A 21,458-nucleotide genomic window follows, 5' to 3' on the forward strand; every position below is an offset into this window, starting at 1 on the left:
TTTCTCAGTCTTTATTTCTGTGTAATTAGTGAAGAATAAAATATACTTTGTATTTGACTAATATTTTTTTCTTTCCACAGAGAGAATGACATTTCTAGGTTGGCTGAAAAATTACTGCAGAGCAAGCTGTCAGATACGGATGCTGTTGGATCAGAGAACATTAAGAAGATGGTGTCTATGAATAGAAGGGCTACACTTACTGCAAGACAGAAGAAGCTGAGTGCCAAGAAGCAGAATGTGCTTCAAGATCTTTTGATGCAACACGTTGCTTCCCACATTACTCCAATCAAAACTGTTAGGGACCGATTCACTCCTAGTTCCTCACTCCTTAACTTGGCACCCTTTACCACTTCTTCACTGAAACTTGGAGGTATTTTGTCTGGTAGGCCTGTTGCCCAGAACCAAACAGCTACAATTTCTCAATCTTCATTGCTGACAGCACCAAACATACAGCAAAGGCTAAGTAGTACATATTTATCAGATAATAAAAGTGTTCCCCAAACATTTACCATGGCAACAAATAACAGACCTCAGCAGACAAATCCTCTAGCTTCTTTGAGCAATATGGTGGTTGGTGTAATTAATTGTAGCACTGAATCGATAAGTACCTACAATCCATCTGGTTTTACTAAAACTGGATCTGCACCATTATTTATGTTTAAAGTACCCAGTGATACACAAAATGCACCCATGGCCAGACCAGGAACTATAGCAGTAAGAGATGATCTACATAATGTGGTTTCATCTGCATCAAGTTCTCTCCCCTTAACACCAACTGTTACAGGTGTGACCTCCTATGATTCTAGCTTGAATAAGGGAATTTCACCTAGTTTCAATTTTGGTCAGTGCATTCAACCTGCAGTACTTGGGAGAGACATGGGAAAGAAAGAAACTTCTGGGTCAGCTGGTGCACAGACTGGACAGCTGCAGTCATCTACTGTCTCAATTGGCACTGTCGCAAAATCTGTAACAGATGTGCAGCAGCTGAATAATTCAAATTCACTTATCTCAAAACCAAGTGCTTCAGTGCATTCCTTGTTTGTAAATTTGAATTCTCAGAGTTTTTCATCTAGTACTACACTTGCTTCTAAGTCAGAAGTGAACAGTGCTATGGCAGGCAAGAACCAGCCAGTGTGTGATACAACAACTGTTACACAGCCAGCTGATCTTGTTTCAACAGCCTCATCAAGGTCACTTAATACAGGATTTGCTTTCAGTGGCGGTTCACCTTCTGCACCAGGTTTATCGTTTCAGAAGTCAACTCCAGCAACAGTACAATCATCACCAACTCTTTTTGGAACCAGTTTCTCAAAAGGAAACACTTCACAAGCCAGCAGCAGTAGCAGTAATTTGTCTGAACCAGCCACAGTTACTGTTACACAAGTGTCGCCATTACTTGCCAGCTCTGGTGATAAAAAAACATCTACTTCTGAATCATCTGGCAGCTTTGCATCCTCTGTATCACAGCCATTGTTTGGAAATATCCAAGGAAAGGTTTCAGCACCTGTGACAGCCTTCAGCTTCGGTCAGGTAGCAGTGTCATCAAAGTCAGACAAAGAAACAGAACTATCAAGTGCTTCTTCAACTGGGGGATCTATTTTTGGTTCACTGCAACAGAAAGGAGTACCATCATTCAGTTTTGGACAATCGGCAACAACAGTATCCTCAAGTGCAGTAGAAAGCCCTAAAATGGGTTCTGTCGCTTTTTCAGCTGCTTCTGAAAGTCCATCTGCCAGCTCTAGCACAACATCTGTGGAATCTGAAGAAACTGATCTGACAAAAACTGATCCAAGCATTGTGAAACCACAGGCACAAGTATCGTCAGAAATTCCAGAGTCCACCTCTGCTTCATCAGTTGTGCCTCCTGAGAGCCAATTATTTTCTTTTTCTCTCTCAGATAAGGCACCTCAGTCACCTGTGCAGAATCAAGCAACTGCTAATACAATTGCTGCTGCTGTTGCTGCTACTACTACTACTACTACTACTACTACTACCACCACCACCACCACTACCTCCACTACTAATGCCACTACCACTACTACAGCAGCGTCTTTATTCTTTGGACAACCTATTTGTAGTGTTGCACCAACTGGAAAGGGAGGAGCAAATATATTTTCCCAAGCAGCTGGTTCAAAGCAAGTGTTTGGAAATTTATCAACAACAGCTAATAGCAGTATATTTGGAACAGCTCCATCTAACACAGCAGTCACAAAACCTCTTTTTGGGTCATCAGCAACAAACACTTCATCACCACCAACAACAACAGCAACAACAACATCATTGTTCACTAATGTGTCAAAAAGCACATCTCTGTTTGGTACAGCATCAACTACTATATTCTCAAATACTCCTCTCTTTGGAGGATCCTCTTCCCCTGCAGTTACCACATCAGCACCATCTGCTCCATCAGGTGATGCACTGTCAGTCATACCTACTAGTGTTTCAGAGGTTTCAAGTACCATTGCAATAAGTACCTCCCCTAGCACCACTACACAACCAGATACAGTTTCAGTAGTTAGTGTGTCATCACTTGCAACCCCTGACACATCCACAACTGCTCCAGCCACATTGCCTACTCTTTTTGGTACAAATGTAACAAAAGTTTCAAGTTCTGCTCCCTCTGTGTTTGGAACATTGGCAACTCCTGCTGCTGTGTCATCATCAAATCTGTTTGCTACACCATCTACTGTTACACCTACCACGGTAGCTGCTGTATTTGGTGCATCAACTGCTCCAACAACAGTGTCACCCACTGTCACCACAGTAGTTACTACTGGTACTACTGCTTCTTCTATAACAACAGTATCAAGTAGCAACACTGCTGCTCCTACTGCTACCACTACCACCACAACTTCATCCAGTGTATCACCCATTTTTGGAGGGTCTACTGTACCAACCACATTGTCGTCAATATTTGGTGCAATTAGCATTACAACATCAGCTCCATCATTGTTTGGTGCAGCTGTTAGCACATCGACATCGGCTCCTTCACTGTTTGGCTCAGCTGTTGCAACATCACAATCAGGTTTTGGAGCAACTACGACAACATCAGCTCCCTCCTTATTCGGGACAAGTTTGCAGCCCTCTGCAGCGCCCTCATTATTTGGTCAACCTCAAGTCAGCCAGTCCACCACACCTTCACTGTTTGGTAGTACTCCTGCAACAAGTACCCCTTCATTGTTTGGTGGTAATACAGATAAACCTTCATTATTTGGTGGTAACTCAACACAGTCTAGTACATCTATATTTGGAGGTAAGCCTGTATTTGGACAATCTCCTGTTGCAACGTCATCTTCTGCTTTTGGTCAGACTGCTAACGTATTTGGCCAGAACACAACACCAGTGTTTGGTGGAGGTACTTCAGGGGATGGATTCGGAAGCAAACCAGCATTTGGACAGACAGGGGGCTCTGTGTTTGGACAGACACCAAAGTGAGTAATAAACATTCAATGATTTATGTATTTGTTTTGATTTTTGATTCATTTGCTGATGTTGTTACAGTTACAATTTTTACTGTGAAACAGCCATGTCTAAGAAATCTTTAGTGAATAATTTGTGGTGTGTGTGTGTGTGTGTGTGTGTGTGTGTGTGTGTGTGTGTGTGTGTGTGGGCGCGCACGTGTGTGCACGCACATGTTACTTTATCAAAAGGTATAAAATTACAGAGAGACAGAATGGCTGGCCAGTACTTTCCAACATGAAATTCCAGTGCTGCTGATTCACATTTTAAAGTGAAAAAACTTTGTAGCTTTCAGAATTATTAGTTCCTTCTTCGGGAAGGAAAGAGAGATAAGTTGGGGAAGGTTAGGAAGGAGGGGCTTGCCATTCAAACCACAGGATGACAAGGAACCACCCGTTGTGAGGTTTTCACACATTACATTATGAATCATTCAATTTGCTACTGTATATAACATACACTTTTCGTGTAATTCTTTTATATGAATGATTCTTAATACTTGGAAAAGAAGTTGAAATAAAAGATAGAGAAGTGCAAGTGACTGAGAAATGTTTCGTTAAAATTGAAGCAGTGCGGAGTTGTCAGACAACTAAGCTCCTACTGTTGATAGTATATTTAAAGTGGATTACATTGTATATGTGTATTTATCGTTGCAATTTTGGTGTATTATGTATAATTCGAGCTGCAGCAATAATGACGATAACGATGATGATGATGATGATAGTCTAGAATTACTGAAATGTGAGGGTAGCTATCTTCCTTTGCTTCATTTTATTAATACTATATTTTATATAGTGTTTTATTTTCCAGATTTGGGTTTGGTGGTTCAAATTTTGGAGGAGGAACATCTCTTTTTGGTGGTTCCAGCACAGCGGGGAATTCTTTTAAGCCAGGAGGTAAGATATTGCCCTCTCAAAACTAGTGCACTTTTTGAAATACCTAGTGGTATTTGTGACCTGTTTCCAAAATTTTCATTGTATGGAATTGGAAAAACTTGGTTATATTGTTAGTTTTATGAGATTTACATTTAATGTTAAATTTATTTCTGCTTTTAAGCAATGTTCTCAATAATGGTTTGTCATATTTTAGTGTAGTGTTCTAATAATTATAGGTGTGCGGATTATCTGGTTTTCAGGTTAAGTGCAATATTTTTCTCTTGCTGTCAGCAATAAACCACCTGCCACCTGGCAATAAGTGGTATTTCCATCATTTAAACAACTGCCGGCTTGTTCTGTGCAAATCAGAAACAAACTCATTGTTTTCTTATGTTAATTGGCATGTAAGTGTCAATGTAGCAAGTTTAGAGAAACTTATAAAAGAGATGATGGCGAAATGAAAGAAGTGTGTTGACATTAAAATAAAAATTAGAATTAATTGAAATATGTGAGAATCGGAAAATTGCTAGAAAACTAACAATAAGTGTCGATTATGATATTGGAATGCAGACTGTTCAGGACATTAAAAAGAATAGGTCTAAGCAGAAAATACAGGATTTTGTGGGGAAATGAAATTCTAGTTTGGACCAACTGCATGAAAAAAAACTTGAAGAGATCTACATTTGATGTATTAGATTCTGCTCTTTTGCAATGGTTTCACCAGGAACGAGCAGAAGGTGTCATTGTTTCAGGTTTGATGTGTGCCAAAAGAGCTAAATTTTTTCATGAAGGTCTAGGGTTAGAGGGAGAATTGGATGCCTACTTAGATTCAAACAGTGTCACAGGATTCACAAACTTACAATGCAAGGAGAGCAGCTTAGTTCAGATCTTGTGGTAGATGATTCTTTCTCGGAAAAGGTCCAGAAATTTGTGCAAGAGGAGAATTTCACACCAGGCCAAATTTGTAATGGTCTGAATTGGAAAGATCTAGCAATCAGAACCCTCGCTTTTGGAAGTGAAGTTCGTGCTTCTGAATATGTCATCTAAAGAACACATTACAGTTTTGTGCACCGTAATGCTTCTGGGAACCACAAAGTGAAACTACTAATGTTTGGAAAAATGAGAAAAGCCCTGAGCATTCAAGAATGTTGCAGTTAAAGATCTGCGTGTGCATTTTTACAACTAAAAAGTAACATGAATTGATAGTGAATGATTCCATACACATTTTGTACCACAATTTTGGTGATTTCTGGAAGAGAAAAGTTTGTCAGAGAAGGTTGTTCTCTTGTTTGATAACACACATTTACATCATGATCAGAGGATTCCCGTATCTGATGATGGTCCCATCAGAACTAAGTTTTTATCTTCTAACATAACTGTCATTATACAGCCAATGGAACAGGGCATAATTGCATTAGTAAAATGGCACTACTGGGATGGTCTACTAAAAGTGCTAGTTGATGAGGAAGATTGGTGGCATTCTGGAAGAAGCTGACAATTCTAAATGCCATACACAATATTTTTGATACCTGGCAAGAAGTCAAGCCACATACATTAGTTTGATCGTGGAGGAAAATTCTTTCAGATGTAGAAGAAAGTGATTTTCAAAGATTCTGTGATGAAGTAGTAACAGCTGCAAAATAACAAATTTGGCAGTGAGTTTAAATGGTTTTGAAGATGTCAATGAAGATAACTTGAATGAGTGTCTATAGATCGACGCATGTGAATCTGGCTTCCAGTTCATGAGTAATGTCGAAATTGTGACCACTGCTTCATAATGAAACAAAGAGGACAGTGAATGTGAAAGTTGGGGGATGAAGACAGTAACGTTGTCGGTCACTGTGCCTTATGGCGATATGATAATACTCTTCTGGATTTTATGGTCCAGAGGGGTTTCAGTAAAGTGACAGTATTGCTGCAAGAAAAATTCAAAATGTCGTGTGAAAAAAAGTCAGCTTGTCTCAGAAGCAGACCCACATCACAAACTATTTTAAGAGATAAATAGCAGGCTTACAGTACTTATGTACAGAACTTGGATAAACACTTGAACAAAGAATACATGTTTGAAAATATCTTGATAATTCATTTTTTTCAGTTATTCATGCATCATCTCCCCGACATTACCCTGAATAATCGGATGTGTACTGTATTTGTCTACCCCTGTATCCCATCTTCAGTTTCTTCCAGCAGCTGGTTAATTATTGCTTCTGGTGAGGCTATTACACAGACTTTATTTCTTTTTCATTCAGTCTTGTACCCTTTTGATCTCTTACTTAATCTGTACTCTTAATTTTTAATGGTTAACTCATCTTCATAAGAACCATTTCTTTTGCTGTTTCAATCTACCTTGCATTTCCCTTGCTTCAGTAATTTTGGGTAACCTAGATCCATAGATTGTAGAACATATTGCCTTTTACTCTCTCCCCTTCCAAATTCTTACATTTTGGTTAAACTTCTCTCAGATATTATGTTAATCAAGCTGCTCATTTTATTCAGCCTTCTATATTTTAGGGAGAAATTGATGCTTCTGTGTGTTATAGTTATCTGTAGCTTAGAAGCTTGAGAAATCAAATTGATTTTCCAATAGCTCTCACATTTATCCACCTTGCCATCTTTCATTGTGGGATGATGACTTTTTCTGGAAATATAATGGTTTTCATTCTGCTTCGTAAATTATGGCTAGTGTAATAGAGCAGCCAGAGACTGTGGTGTCTCTCTCTCTCTCTCTCTCTCTCTCTCTCTCTCTCTCTCTCTGTGTGTGTGTGTGTGTGTGTGTGTGTGTGTGTGTGTGTGTGTGTGTTTCTGACAAAAGCCTTGTTGGCCGAAAGCTCTGTTTCTGACAGTCTTCACGTTGTGCCTACCTGCGACTCGACCACTCTGCTATATGGTGAGTAGCAACTATTCTTTGCATAATATTGTTGCATTCCACCCTGGATTTTCCATTGCTTAACAGATAACCTTGTTGTTCATAAACGTTGGAAAATCAGTTCCACATTTCACACAACTTGGTTCATAAAATGAAACTGAAGAACAGGACAGTCAGATCATTTTTTCTCTATGATCATACAACTCCTATTGTTCTTGCTTGTCTCTGGAAAGTCAGCATTGCAGCATTATTTGGCTTCTCTTGCATATCACCTGTCTTGTCAGCAGGAAAATCTTTAACTCTCTATCTGAATCCCACGGTTGGCTGCCCTGACATTCATCTGACTTTGATGATGAGTAATCACATGGCCAGGGTTGCGTAAATTCAGTACATGTTCTCCAAGTCCTTGGACCCTCATGGCTATCATGTTTTGAACAGCCATACGTATCATTTTTTTAACCAGATTTCTTAACCCTTAGCTTTACTTTTGGGATGATTTAAGTTTGTTTTGTTACCACAAGACTTTGTGCAAGCTTTTAATCCAAAATCAGTTGTAGATAGCACAGTTTTCATCTTGAGCCTCACTGCTTTGTAGTTTAGCATCCTCTTTCATTATGTTACATCTGACTACAAATGATTTACAGTAATAATCTCTTCTAATAAACTTGCTCTGTGATGTTCAGTCTGTGAATGCAACCTAACCCCCATTGTTCAAGAGCACATATAGTTTGCTAGCATTATTTCTCTTGAGCAAGGTGCATTGAAAAATTAATAGAGATTATTATTTAGTTATATAAAATAATCAATCTTCAGGTATTACCATTATTAGGGAGAAACAGTAATATAGCAGAGATTTCACAAAGACGAAATTTGAGTTGGATGTCATTCAGGAAGCTTCACCAATAGCTCAAATGGTGCTTTGCTGGTGTATCGAATTCATGTCATGTTGAATTGATGGTGCAGTTACATATAATTTGGTAGGGCTTTGAATGCTAAGCTTAACAACAATCTGCCTTGCATTGTTTAATTCATAAATTTCGGGCGTATTATAGTATTTGAGAGTTGTAGCATCATGTTTTAGTACCTGAATAGTGTAAAATCGCGTAGTCTCCTTCTGCCGCCAAGCAGTGTCAGCAGTGCGCAAGTAGCACCATTACTGCATTTACTAGGCAGTCTTGGATTTTAATAACTGTTTAAATTTTGTGTTGAATTGTTTGTGCTCTCTGTAGAATAGTTCAGACGTTCTCTGCACAACAGTATTTAGCATGGATAGGGACTGCGACTGCTGTGTTCGGATGCAGGCTGAGTTGGCATCCCTTTGCTCCCAGCTTCAGGCAGTGTTGGCTTCGGCCACACAGCTTGAGGCTGTTGCTAGTGATGCGGTGGTCCAGACGGGGGTTTGTCGGGGACGGCCAGCTCGTCCCATGCATCCCCCGATCGGACTACGGCTGTGGCTGCCCAGGATACTACCCACATTGAGGCTGACCCCTCACCCGTGGTAGAGTGGGAGGTCATCTCGAGGTGTGGCAGGGGGCGAAAGACATTCTGGAGGGCTGAATGGAAGGCCTCTCCAGTTTGTCTGATGAACCGGTTTCAGGCTCTGTCTCCGGCTGATACTGATCTTCAGCCGGATATGGCTGCTTATCCTGTTCCAGAGGTTGCCCCTCACTCTGCAAGATCCGGGTGGTCGCAGAGGATGGGCTTACTGGTAGTTGGGAGCTCCAATGTCAGGCGCGTAATGGGGCTCCTTAGGGATATGGCTGCAAGGCGGGGGAAGAAAACCAATGTGCACTCCATGTGCATACCGAGGGGAGTCATTCCAGATGTGGAAAGGGTCCTTCCGGATGCCATGAAGGGTACAGGGTGCACCCATCTGCAGGTGGTCGCTCATGTCGGCACCAATGATGTGTGTTGCTATGGATCGGAGGAAATGCTCTTTGGCTTCCAGCAGCTATCTGATTTGGTGAAGACTGCCAGTCTCGCTAGCGGGATGGAAGCAGACCTCACCATCTGCAGCATCGTCAGCAGGACTGACTGCGGACCTTTGGTACAGAGCCGAGTGGAGGGTCTGAATCAGAGGCTGAGACGGTTCTGCGACCGTGTGGGCTGCAGATTCCTCGACTTGCGCCATAGGGTGGTGGGGTTTTGGGTTCCGCTGGATAGGTCAAGAGTCCACTACACCCAGCAGTTGGCTACACGGGTAGCAGGGGATGTGTGGCACGGACTGGGCGGTTTTTTAGGTTAGATGGCCTCGGGCAAGTACAGAAAAGGCAATAGCCTCAAAGGGTGCGGGGCAAAGTAAGGACATGTGGGGACCAAGCAGCAATCGTTATTGTAATTGTAAACTGTCGAAGCTGCATTGGTAAAGTACCAGAACTTCAAGTGCCGATAGAAAGCACCGAAGCTGAAATTGTTATAGGTATGGAAAGCTGGCTGAAGCCAGAGAAAAATTCTGCCGAAATTTTTACAAAGGTACAGACGGTGTTTAGGAAGGATAGATTGCATGCAACCGGTGGTGGAGTGTTCGTCGCTGTTAGTAGTAGTTTATCCTGTAGTGAAATAGAAGTAGATACTTCCTGTGAATTATTATGGGTGGAGGTTATACTCAACAACTGAGCTAGGTTAATAATTAGCTCCTTTTACCGGCCTCCCGACTCAGCAGCGTTAGTGGGAGAACAACTGAGAAGAAATCTGGAGTACATTTCACATAAATTTCCTCAGCATGTTATAGTCTTAGGTGGAGATTTCAATTTACCAGATATAGACTGGGACACTCAGATGTTTAGGACGGGTGGTAGGGACAGAGCATCGAGTGACATTATACTGAGTGCACCATCCAAAAATTACCTCGAGCAATTAAACAGAGAACCGACTCGTGGAGATAACATCTTGGACCTACTGATAACAAACAGACCCGAACTTTTCGACTCTGTAAGTGCAGAACAAGGAATCAGTGATCATAAGGCTGTTGCAGCATCCCTGAATATGGAAGTAAATAGGAATATAAAAAAAGGGAGGAAGGATTATCTCTTTAGCAAGAGTAATAGGAGGCAGATTTCAGGCTACCTAACAGATAAAAAAAGAAAATTTCTGTTCTGACACTGACAATGTTGAGTGTTTATGGAAAAAGTTCAAGGCAATCGTAAAATGTGTTTTAGACAGGTACGTGCCGAGTAAAACTGTGAGGGACGGGAAAAACCCACCGTGGTTCAACAACAAAGTTAGGAAACTACTGCGAAAGCAGAGAGAGCTTCACTGCAACTTTAAATGCAGCCAAAACCTCTCAGACAAACAGAAGCTAAACTATGTCAAAGTTAGTGTAAGGAGGGCTGTGCGTGAAGTTTTCAGTGAATTCGAAAGTAAAATTCTATGTACTGACTTGACAGAAAATCCTAGGAAGTTCTGGTCTTACGTTAAATCAGTAAGTGGATTGAAACAGCATATCCAGGCACTGGGATGATGATGGCATTGAAACAGAGGATGACACGCGTAAAGCTGAAATACTAAACACCTTTTTCCAAAGCTGTTTTATAGAGGAAGACCGCACTGCAGTTCCTTCTCTAAATCCTCACACGAATGAAAAAATGGCTGACATCGAAATAAGTGTTCAAGGATTAGAAAAGCAACTGAAATCACTCAACAGAGGAAAGCCCAATGGACCTCACAGGATACCAATTCGATTCTACACAGAGTATGCAAAAGAACTTCGCTCCCTTCTAACAGCCGTGTACCGCAAGTCTCTAGAGGAACAGAAGGTTCCAAATGATTGGAAAAGAGCACAGGTAGTCCCAGTCTTCAAGAAGGGTCATCGAGCAGATGCGCAAAACTGTAGGCCTATATCACTGTCATCAATCTGTTGTAGAATTTTAGAACATGATTTTTGATCACGTATCATGTAATTTCTGGAAACCCGGAATCTACTCTGTAGGAATCCACATGGATTCCGGAAACAGCGATCGTGTGACACCCAACTTGCTTTATTTGTTCACGAGACCCAGAAAATATTAGATACAGGCTCCCAAGTAGATGCCATTTTCCTTGACTTCCAGAAGGCATACAATACAGTTCCGCACTGTCTCCTGATAAACAAAGTAAGAGCCTATGGAATATCGGACCAGCTGTGTGCCTGGATTGAAGAGTTTTTAGCAAACGGAACACAGCATGTTGTTCTCAATGGAGAGACGTCTAATGACGTTAAAGTAACCTCTGGTGTGCCACTGGGGAGTGTTATGGGACCATTGCTTTTCACAATATATATAAATGACCTAGTAGATAGTGTCAGAAGTTCCATGCGGCTTTTTGCAGATGATGCTGTAGTATACAGAGAAGTTGCAGCATTAGAAAATTTCAGCGAAATGCAGGAAGATCTGCAGCAGATAGGCACTTGGTGCAGGGAGTGGCAACTGACCCTTAACATAGACAAATGTAATGTATTGTGGATACATAGAAAGAAGGATCCTTTATTGTATGATTATATGATAGCAGAACAAACACTGGTAGCAGTTACTTCTGTAATATATCTGGGGGTATGCGTGCGGAACAATTTGAAGTGGAATGATCATATAAAATTAATTGTTGGTAAGGCGGGTACAAGGTTGAGATTCATTGGGAGAGTCCTTAGAAAATGTAGTCCATCAACCAAGGAGGTGGCTTACAAAACACTTGAGTATTGCTCATCAGTGTGGGATCCGTACCACATCGGGTTGACGGAGGAGATAGAGAAGATCCAAAGAAGAGCGGTGCGTTTCGTCACAGGGTTATTTGGGAAGCATGATAGCGTTACGGAGATGTTTAGCAAACTCAAGTGGCAGACTCTGCAAGAGAGGCGCTCTGCATTGCAGTGTAGCTTGCTGTCCAGGTTTCGAGAGGGTGCGTTTCTGGATGAGGTATCGAATATATTGCTTCCCCCTACTTATACCTCCCGAGGAGATCACAAATGTAAAATTAGAGAGATTCGAGCGTGCACAGAGGCTTTCCGGCTGTCGTTCTTCCCGCGAACCATATGCGAGTGGAACAGGAGAGGGAGGTAATGACAGTGGCACATAGGGTGCCCTCCGCCACACATCTTTGGGTGGCTTGTGGGGTATAAATGTAGATATATATGTTTTACCAAATTCCAAATTAGGGGTGATCTCTTGATCTGCCCACATGCTGTGGGAATTTCGTAATTATTAAAATGTACTCAATGCTTTCTGTCCTTCAGTACTGCCTGAATTCTTAGAATGTAAAGCAAGTCCATCTATCAGTAATTACTTGGTTTTTATTCCAAAAATCAGTTTTCTGTAATTATGTATCACTAATCACTTCTGCTGATTTTGTAATCTCTACGTGGTACAATTGAGTAAAATTGATAAATGTGTCAGTAAAATGTAGAATACAATTTTATCGTTTGTGAGTTGCATTGCTCCAAAGTGATCCATGTGTTAAGTATGTCATGATTCAGTCATTTTGATTTCACATTGTGTGATATGTGAAATCATTTGAGTTTGTCTTCCATCATATAATGTTGCAAGAATTCTGTGTCTCACTAAAAAGTTGTCTTATGGTCATTCTTTGAGGATATTTTTCATCACTGCCAAACCAGTGTCCTACCTTCAAAACAAACAGTACATTCATACTGTGAATTAATGTCTATGTGTTTCACCCTAGTACCAGATCTGTGTAGGAATACCCTTCTTTCTAAGAACAAAGCTTATACTGCTTTTCATGGTAACTAGTTCTTCATATGGTCATTTGGAAAGCAGCACAGTCTGTTACAGTTTTGAAATGTTATATGTTTTTGATCCTGGTGTTATATTTATGAATTCACTCAATAACAGAGTGACTGTAGTGTGAGGCTGTTATTAGCATACCTAACGTTTTAAATGGTTCCGTACATCAAGTTCAAGGGTGGCTGCTAGGTATTGTTGTTACAGCTCTTTTCTATGCAATGAATACTTTGTGTCCACATGTGGAATTGCTCCAGGTAATTATTTCATGTAACATCATTAAATGGAAATTAGTAAAGTAAGCTAATTTTCTAATGTTTTATCACCAAAATCACACTTACGTGGAAAACAAATGTTGCTGAACTCAAATGTTTGAGAATATATCTAATATGTGAGTTCTGATTAAAGTTCTTGTTAATATGCACACCCAGGAATTTTGAACAGTTTTACATATTTCCTTTCTCCTGTACTGTACATTTATTGATGATGATATAATTTGCCTTGTACAGAAGTGAATGAACTTTGTTGTTCCTAAGTGACAGACCATTTACTGACAACCAGTCAATAATACTTTTGATTATCTAATTTATTGCTTCTTCTGTTGTTGCAGCTTTGTTGGGTTTCACTATAATATTTGCACCATTGGCAAAGAGCACTATTTCTGCTTTGTCAATCTAGGATGGTAGGTTATTTATATGCAGAGTGTAACCGATAACTGTTTACAACATACTACACCTGTGTCGAGAAAGTTGAGCCAAACAATTTGATACAGGACACTTGTGTATCAAATGGCCTACAGGAACCACCTAAGCTACAGCATATGTGCATCACATGATATTTTCAATATTCTCTCACTCTCTTTGCACAAACTATTAGTCCTAGTGAAAAAATGAATATAACCTCATTTGTAGGAAATTTAATGCAGTTTAATTTTGTACTGAAATATGTTTTCCTTAGATGCTGTGGTTTTCGATCAAATGACCATCAAACCCATACTAATGCCCCACAGGTCAGAATTTTTAGTATATTGTTCATGGCACTCCCTTCTACGCACTGAGTGAGGTGGCGCAGTGGTTAGCACACTGGACTCGCATTTGGGAGGATGACGGTTCAATCCCGCATCTGATCATCCTGCTTCAGGTTTTTCGTGATTTCCCTAAATCGCTCCAGGCAAATGCTTGGATGGTTCCTTTGAAAGGGCACAGCCGACTTACTTCCCCGTCCTTCCCTAATCCGATGAGACCGATGACCTCGCTGTTTGGTCTCTTCCCCCAAACAATCCAGATCCAAAACTCCCTCCTACCACTGTACAAAAATTTGTGACTACAGAAATTATTTCCAATAGTCAATCTCTTTTGGACTTCATTAACTGGATAATTACACTGCCAGAGAGCAGAGAGAATATTGAAAATCTCTCACAGTGAATATGTGCTGTAGCTTGGATGGCGATTGTAAGGTGTCTGCGTAGTGAGAAAAGGAGTGAAGGTCAGCCTTTGGGTGTTCAGAAGAACCGTTGATTCCATATGTTCACAGTATGTCGATGACTGACAGTCATGTCATCATCTTCAGGTGCTACTATCTGTGATAATGTGTTTATGTGCTGCCTGGAGTCCATCTGAGTGGAGTCAAGGCAATGAGTATGCATAACAACATAACTTGCAGCACCTGATGAGGATGACTGGGTTGGTCATCAAAATATTGTGCATAAATGGAATCTGCAACTTGGCTTAACAACCAAAACATACCATTAATCTATCACGCCTAGAAAACTTGAGAGATCTAGAACAGGCGTGATCAGAGAAATGAGTCTTTTGGAACCCTAGTACTAATTTGCCCCGTTCAGAAGATTCACCTTGAGGGCTGCAAGACCTATCAAACTTGATCCTTTGTTTTCTTCTTCTTCTTCTTCTTCTTCTTCTTCTCCTCCTCCTCCTCCTCCTCCTCCTCCTCCTCCTCCTCCTCCTCCTTCCTCGTCTTTTCCCTTTTCTCTATGAAGTTGGCACTGTTATACGGTTTTGGTGATGTTTATATATAGTGACAGTTGGTGGTTGGGTGCCCTTCTTAACACTACTTTTGGAACGGAATTTGTGTGCCCCATATGTCTGCATCTGCAGTAAACCCCCATGCTCATATTTGAGAACGTTTTCTAAATATTTGTGTAGCATGTATTGGAGGTGGGTTGTGTATATCAGACTGATATTTGCTAAGTTGGATGTGGAAAACTGTCTAAAAACTACATCCAGGCTAGCCAGGTCACCGGCTCTTGTAATTAATTTACGAGGCATATTCGATCCAGGGCAGGCTTGCCTTCCCAAATTCGAGAAGTGACGCTTTAACACTCTTGGCTGTGTGGGTGGGTATAACTCTTGTTTTCTGTCAGTTAAATCACAGCTGTGAATGACTTACTACCTCAAAAGCTGTAACCTTTAATAAGTTTCTCCAAAGGAATGCTGTGATTTGCACAGTCAAATGCATTAGACAGATCACAAAAAACCTCAATAGGTGAAGTCTTTCCTTCAGGTATTTTAATATATGGTGAGTGAAAGATTGTGCTTTCTGGAGTCATGGAGGTAACTTAATTGTCAAAGGACATACAGTGCTGATGGTGGCACAAAGTGGATGCGAAAACATGTATACATGTTTCAGATCAGTGAAAACATTTTTGTTGTTGCTGCTGGTGGTGGTGCTGCTGCTGCTAAACTGTAATCAACTTGACTTGGAAAGCAAGTAAATGAAAGGATAAAGTTTTTAATTGCCAAGTAGTTAAGATAGTGTGTACATAAATTTAGTTAGTAAGTAATGTTATTACAGTATTTAGTGTATTAGTTGAAAAAGGTTCTCTCTGAAAACAATTACTAAATAAAATTATAAACATATACTTACCATAAACAATAAACATTACAGACTGCTTCAATTTATAGGTGGCAGACCTATATGTGTACCAGCAAGAAATAAATGAAATATCACTACTTTCACCTCTATCACCAATTTGTAGATTAAAAATGCCAAGTTGCAATGTGATTGGGAGTTCCCTTTTAAATCTTGGTTCCCACTATAATTGGCTGGGTAAGGCCATTCACAGGTCAGAAGAAAAGGGCATACCATCCCAAATATAAGCATGCCTAGATCATCACTGTGGTGTTCGGAAACACCTGTGGATTGAGAACAGCTTTACACTTTGTTCTCATTAAATCAATGCTCTGTTCCATTGTTTTCTTTGCCCACCTTTTTTTCTCTGAGATTTTTCTGTTGTGAACGTAATGCAGAAAATATGCTCCAATGTAAAGCTGTTAATTTTATAGCCGGCTGGAGTGGCCGTGCGGTTCTAGGTGCTACAGTCTAGAGCAGAGCGACCGCTACGGTCGCAGGTTCGAATCCTGCCTCGGGCATGGATGTGTGTGATGTCTTTAGGTTAGTTTGGTTTAATTAGTTCTAAGTTCTAGGCGACTGATGACCTCAGAAGTTAAGTTGCATAGTGCTCAGAGCCATTTGTTAATTTTATAACCGTACAGGAGCTTACATGAGTGTATAGTGAAATGCAGGCCTTTTTTGCCCCCTCTCCCCACAAAACCCAGTTGCAAGGTTTTTGCAATGATTACTCTAGTAAAATGGTACCTTGTTGAGAGAATGGCTATTTGTAAATAAGGGAACAGTGCTATAAAACACACACACACACACACACACACACACACACACACACACACACACACACAAAAGGATTATCCACTCAGGAAGGGGATATTCAAAAGACTGAGTAATTTGGTGGAGACTGCAAATGATGATAATTCTAATCATAATTTCAGCAGATATTCCTAATTTAATTGCTTGAAAACCAGAGGATTATACTCACTGATCCTTCTGTTATTATTTTTTATTGTCAGGTTCACTGTTTGGTGGAGCCAGTACAACTACTACTCAGTCTGGTGGTACATTCAGTGCTGCTGCAGGCCAAGGAGTTGGGCAAACAGGATTTGGCTCAGCCCCTGCATTTCAGAATAAGCCAGGTAAAACTGGTTGTGATTTACTCTAAAGTAGTTCTGAGTAACAGCTGTCTTTGAGAGGGTTCTAGGTGGTAGCGGAGACTTTCAGCCTTTTCATTGCAACTTTGTGAGAGATTTCCCCCCCCCCCCCCCCCCCCCCCCCCGCACTCTCTCTCTCATAGCTCATTTATATACAGATAATATTGTTTCTCAGTTTAATTTTAGATTTTTGTAGCGTAAGAATATTTTGAATGTTTCTCAAGTATTCAGCCATGTGGTGTTGTCTAGAAGGTGCAATATTGTGATAAGCTGACTTCTTGCCATCTTCAGTTGTTGCTGATGACTCACCCCCATTGGGCATTGCATTTATGTCCCCCCCAACTCCTCCACCTCCCCCTGTGCCCCTCCTCCCTCCTGTGGCCTCAAATCAGCTACCTCCAGGTGTGGCCTGGCACAGTGGTGGGAGAAGCACCCCACTGGGGCATGATCCAGTGTCCTCAGTCCCGCTGTCACCATTGACTGACAGTTTTCTGTCAGTGGAACGACAATGCGTCTTCTGTCTTGTCACTTGCCGTGATGGGAGCAGATTTTCACGCAGACTGCTGCCATGCTTTGATCATGCTGAGGCCTGGGTCCCAGGCCTCATTTAACTGAAAACCATTATCTTTATGTATTACTTTGTTGTATAGCTAGACCTCTACAGCCTCTTTTAGAATATTGTTGCAATAACTCTGGTGCCATCACAATTCATGATGTTTCTGTGGGAGCTTCAATTCTCTGCTACAGAGCAGAATTTGTCAGCTGTTTGTTGTCTTTGTGCTGTTTATGCTCCGTGCATCTGTCCTGTACTGTCTGGATAGTCTGATCTACATATATTTTCCAACACTGGCAGGGGATGCGATAAACTTGCAGTTTTGGGAGTCCTAGGTCATCCTGGACTGACCCCAACAAGGCTTTCGCCTTGTCTGGTGGGCGGAACACATCTTGATGTTATTGTTCCAGAGTATTCTTCTGATTTTTGTCGATATGTTTCTGGTGTATTGGATGATTGCAACCTGACAGCCTCAACAAGCTGTGGCATCAGCTTATTTGTTCTTATAGCATGTTGTGGTTGCTGTAAACATTTGCGAGGATCATAGTCTTTAGGTGTTTCTATTGGGCAGCCAGACTGTCTTAATCTAAGATTTCACATGTTCTGTGCACTACTGTGCTTCAGACACCTTCCCATTGTGAAGGAGCATGACAGCTGGAGGTATACAAGTACAATCCCGATCCCGTATGCACCAGTTTACGGTAGACACTGTTTGTTGTTTTGGTGCAGAGAATTGAGGTGTTGCAAGCAGTCTTGCAGATGATGTTGTTTGTGCAGCCAGATTACAAGCGCACTTTTCACATATTTAAAAAAGCATGAGGGGTTGTAGACTGTTGAATCTAGTGTTTCTTCTTCTAATACCTCCGTAGATACAGGGTGTCCATGATTAAAGTTCCAGTTTCAAAGTACTGTAGAAAGAGAATCAACACTCAGAATGATATCAGATGTGAACAGGATCATATTGACACAGTGTGTTAACATAAATAATGTCGGCTACAAGTGACAGATGAATCACAATGTGGTGGCTATGGTTTGAGTTGCTACACCATCTGTATTGTTCATTGTACGTGACTGCATGTTAGTTAAGGAAGCTCATCCACCATGGCAAGGTCATACCACTTTGGATGGGAAAAATGGGTTTTTAATTGCCCTGAGTCCAAAAACCACATGAAAAGCAAAATGACATAAGTTTTTGATTGTCCTGGAACCAAAAACCGCATAAAAATCAAGATGACATCAGTTTCTCTTTGTTGTTAGACTGGCACAAGACATGTTCATTATATTGCCCACTGTTTTCTGCCACAAGTTGAAACTGAGAAACCACATGTTCCGTAAAGACTGCAGTGTCTTGGGGGCACATTCAGAATGTGTTACAAAATGCATGCCTTCAGTTCAGCCACATTCGTAATTTGAGCACGGAACACAATATCTTTCAGAAACCTCACAACCCGAAGTCATCGTGGATGAAGATCAGGTGATCTAGATGACTAGGCCGCAGGGAGATGATGCCTGATAATTCTATCATTTCCAAAATGCCACTGCAGCAGATGCTTCAGTGGCTGTCAGGCTGTGCAAAGTGCATAAAAGTCCCATCTTGCATAAAAGTTATTCTGCTCACACATCCACGCTGTTGAAGGGTTGGAATGACTTTGATTCACAAAAGACTCTCGTATCATTTACTAGTGATGTACAGGTAACAGGACCTGCAGGACTCATCTCCTCTGAAAAATATGCCCTAAGATAAATAATGCTGTAAACCCACACCTCACAGTCACCATTACTAAATAAGGTGGTACTGGTTGATGTGTGTGCAGATTTTCTGTTGCCCATATTCTGCAATTCTGCGTATTGACATGTCTCTGGAGATGGAAATAAGCTTTATCTGTCCACAGAATACTCCATGGGCTTTAATTGTCTACTTCGACATGAGCAAAAAATTACAGAGCGAATATTTATCTTGCTGGCGAGTCAGCAGGAAGCAACTTCCAACATCTGTGATTTTGTATGGATGGCAGTGCAGGATTTTTTGTAGGATTTTATGCACCATGCTTGCAGGCATGTCCAACATCGGGGCAATTCTTCATGCACTACATGTTTGCACACCACCGCTTCACCCCTCCTGTAGTACTATGGCCACATCTTTGACTTGACAAATGTCAGATCAACTGCTTTCCTCCCTCTGCCACGTTTCATTTCAAAAGAACCTGTCGTTTTGAATTTTGTTATCATTTTCCCCAGGCACTGAGCAGACATTGGAGCAGTGCCTTTTCTCATACCCTCAAGTGTCCAGAACTTCTGCAGAGCTACTTAACCAGCAGTGTGTGATCCTTCATGGAGACAGTCACATTGGGTGCCTCAGATTCAAACTGAGGAACAGCTGTGTGCCCCACATCTGTCGGTGTGCGTGTCCTGACACTTATAATGGCACCTGTTGAGCAATATTATTATTATTATTATTATTATTATTATTGTTATTATTATTATTATTATTTTTTATTTTTTATTTTTTTGTTCCGTGGTGCACTTGCACATGCACTTGGCGGGTGAACTTCCCCGGATGAGGCCTCCTGGCCAACAATGCAATACACTCGTTTCCATATTTTTCCTATGCACCAAAATGTGCTGTTCAAATTTGACATCATTCTGAGAAGTGGCTCTCTTTCTACAGTGTTTTGAAACTGAAACTGGAACTTTAATTGTGGCCACTAAAGTGATAGTGGGGAGTCCATCGCCACTCTGTCTGTTTGTTGGTAGTAATTTTGGTCGAACAGAAAGCAAGCTGACATTAACATGAGCTTGAACAGTTTCAGTAGCACTGGCCCAAACTTTTTTCACACAAATCCTAGGTAATCTATTAAGGGTAACCTTGTAAAGAGAGACACTACATTGAAGCTCATAATGAGGTCTTCTTCACTCAGTCAGAAGCTCCATAGCTGCTGAAAGACATGTGCTGAAAGCCTTGTTGGGGTCAGTCAAGATTGACCTAGGACTCCAGAAATCAGGAATCTACCACGTCCCCTACCAGTGCAGGAAAATATATGCAGTCTAAACTATCTATGTGGTACAGAAGAGATTCACAGAGCATAAATGCCACACATACAATGAACAGCCAACAAAGGTCGCTGTAACAGGGCAATGTGTCTTCCATAGACATGATATGATTTATGATGGCACAAACTTGTTACACTAATCCAACAAACACCTTATTTGGTTTTGTATACTTACTGGATGGTATGTCTCTCCTGATCTGGGGTTCTGGGTGACTTGTCCGAACTGTTCGACCTTGATTTTTCTAAATTTCACAGAAGTGCAAGCTCTTTGGGGAAAGATACTTTATGTAGTGCATAATCTAACCACATTGTGCCATGACCTTCTGCACCTATTACTAATAATAGGTGCAGAAAGTCATGGCACAAGGTGGCTAGATTTATGTTCGCACCTTAAATTCATTGTGTTAGCCAATCCATTGTAGCGAGGCGGGGATGGTCATCATGTATCCTCATGGTTGTAGTCCCATGCCAATGCGGGGATTGCATTGCTCATTCCTGAGCTGCAACCTCCCCATTTATGCTGAGGAGTGGGTGCCTCTCCAACCTGGGGTACTGGGACTATGGACAACAGCTCCAATGCCAGGTAGCCTTTGCCCTGGTTGGCTGACACCCATGGGGAGAACCTCTAAGGAGTGAGTGGCATCAGGGTGGGTGATATACAGCTGAAAGGATTTGACCCTTAATTTTGTAAATTTCACAGAAGTTCAAGCCATTTAGGAAAGGATATCTTATGTGTGGCATGCTCTATCCCACCATGCACAAAGACCTTGTGCACCTATTATCAGACTGGATTATGTTTGTGCCCAAAATCCAGCACAGTAGCCAATCTGTTGTGGCGGGGGTGGCGATTTTTGTATATCCTCACAGTTGTAGCCCCCTACCAATACAGTGATCACAATGCCGATGCCTGAGAAGTAACCCCCCTTTCCCA

The 21,458-nt window shown here is 41.2% G+C and overlaps 1 protein-coding gene across 3 annotated transcripts in view; it reads left to right on the forward strand.

Annotated features, from left to right (window-relative positions):
* The window catches only part of LOC126236245 (nuclear pore complex protein Nup214-like), a 153,081-nt gene that overhangs the window by 89,920 nt on the left and 41,703 nt on the right, over positions 1–21,458 (forward strand). For all 3 annotated transcript variants that reach the window (XM_049945388.1, XM_049945390.1, XM_049945389.1), the window contains 3 exons: positions 81–3,431; positions 4,267–4,352; positions 16,787–16,909. In XM_049945388.1, coding sequence (XP_049801345.1) covers positions 81–3,431; positions 4,267–4,352; positions 16,787–16,909 — 3,560 coding nt within the window. The remainder of the gene's footprint in view (positions 1–80; positions 3,432–4,266; positions 4,353–16,786; positions 16,910–21,458) is intronic.

The sequence above is a fragment of the Schistocerca nitens genome, chromosome 2 (genome assembly GCF_023898315.1).
Source record: "Schistocerca nitens isolate TAMUIC-IGC-003100 chromosome 2, iqSchNite1.1, whole genome shotgun sequence".
In the NCBI taxonomy this organism is placed as follows: domain Eukaryota; kingdom Metazoa; phylum Arthropoda; class Insecta; order Orthoptera; family Acrididae; genus Schistocerca; species Schistocerca nitens.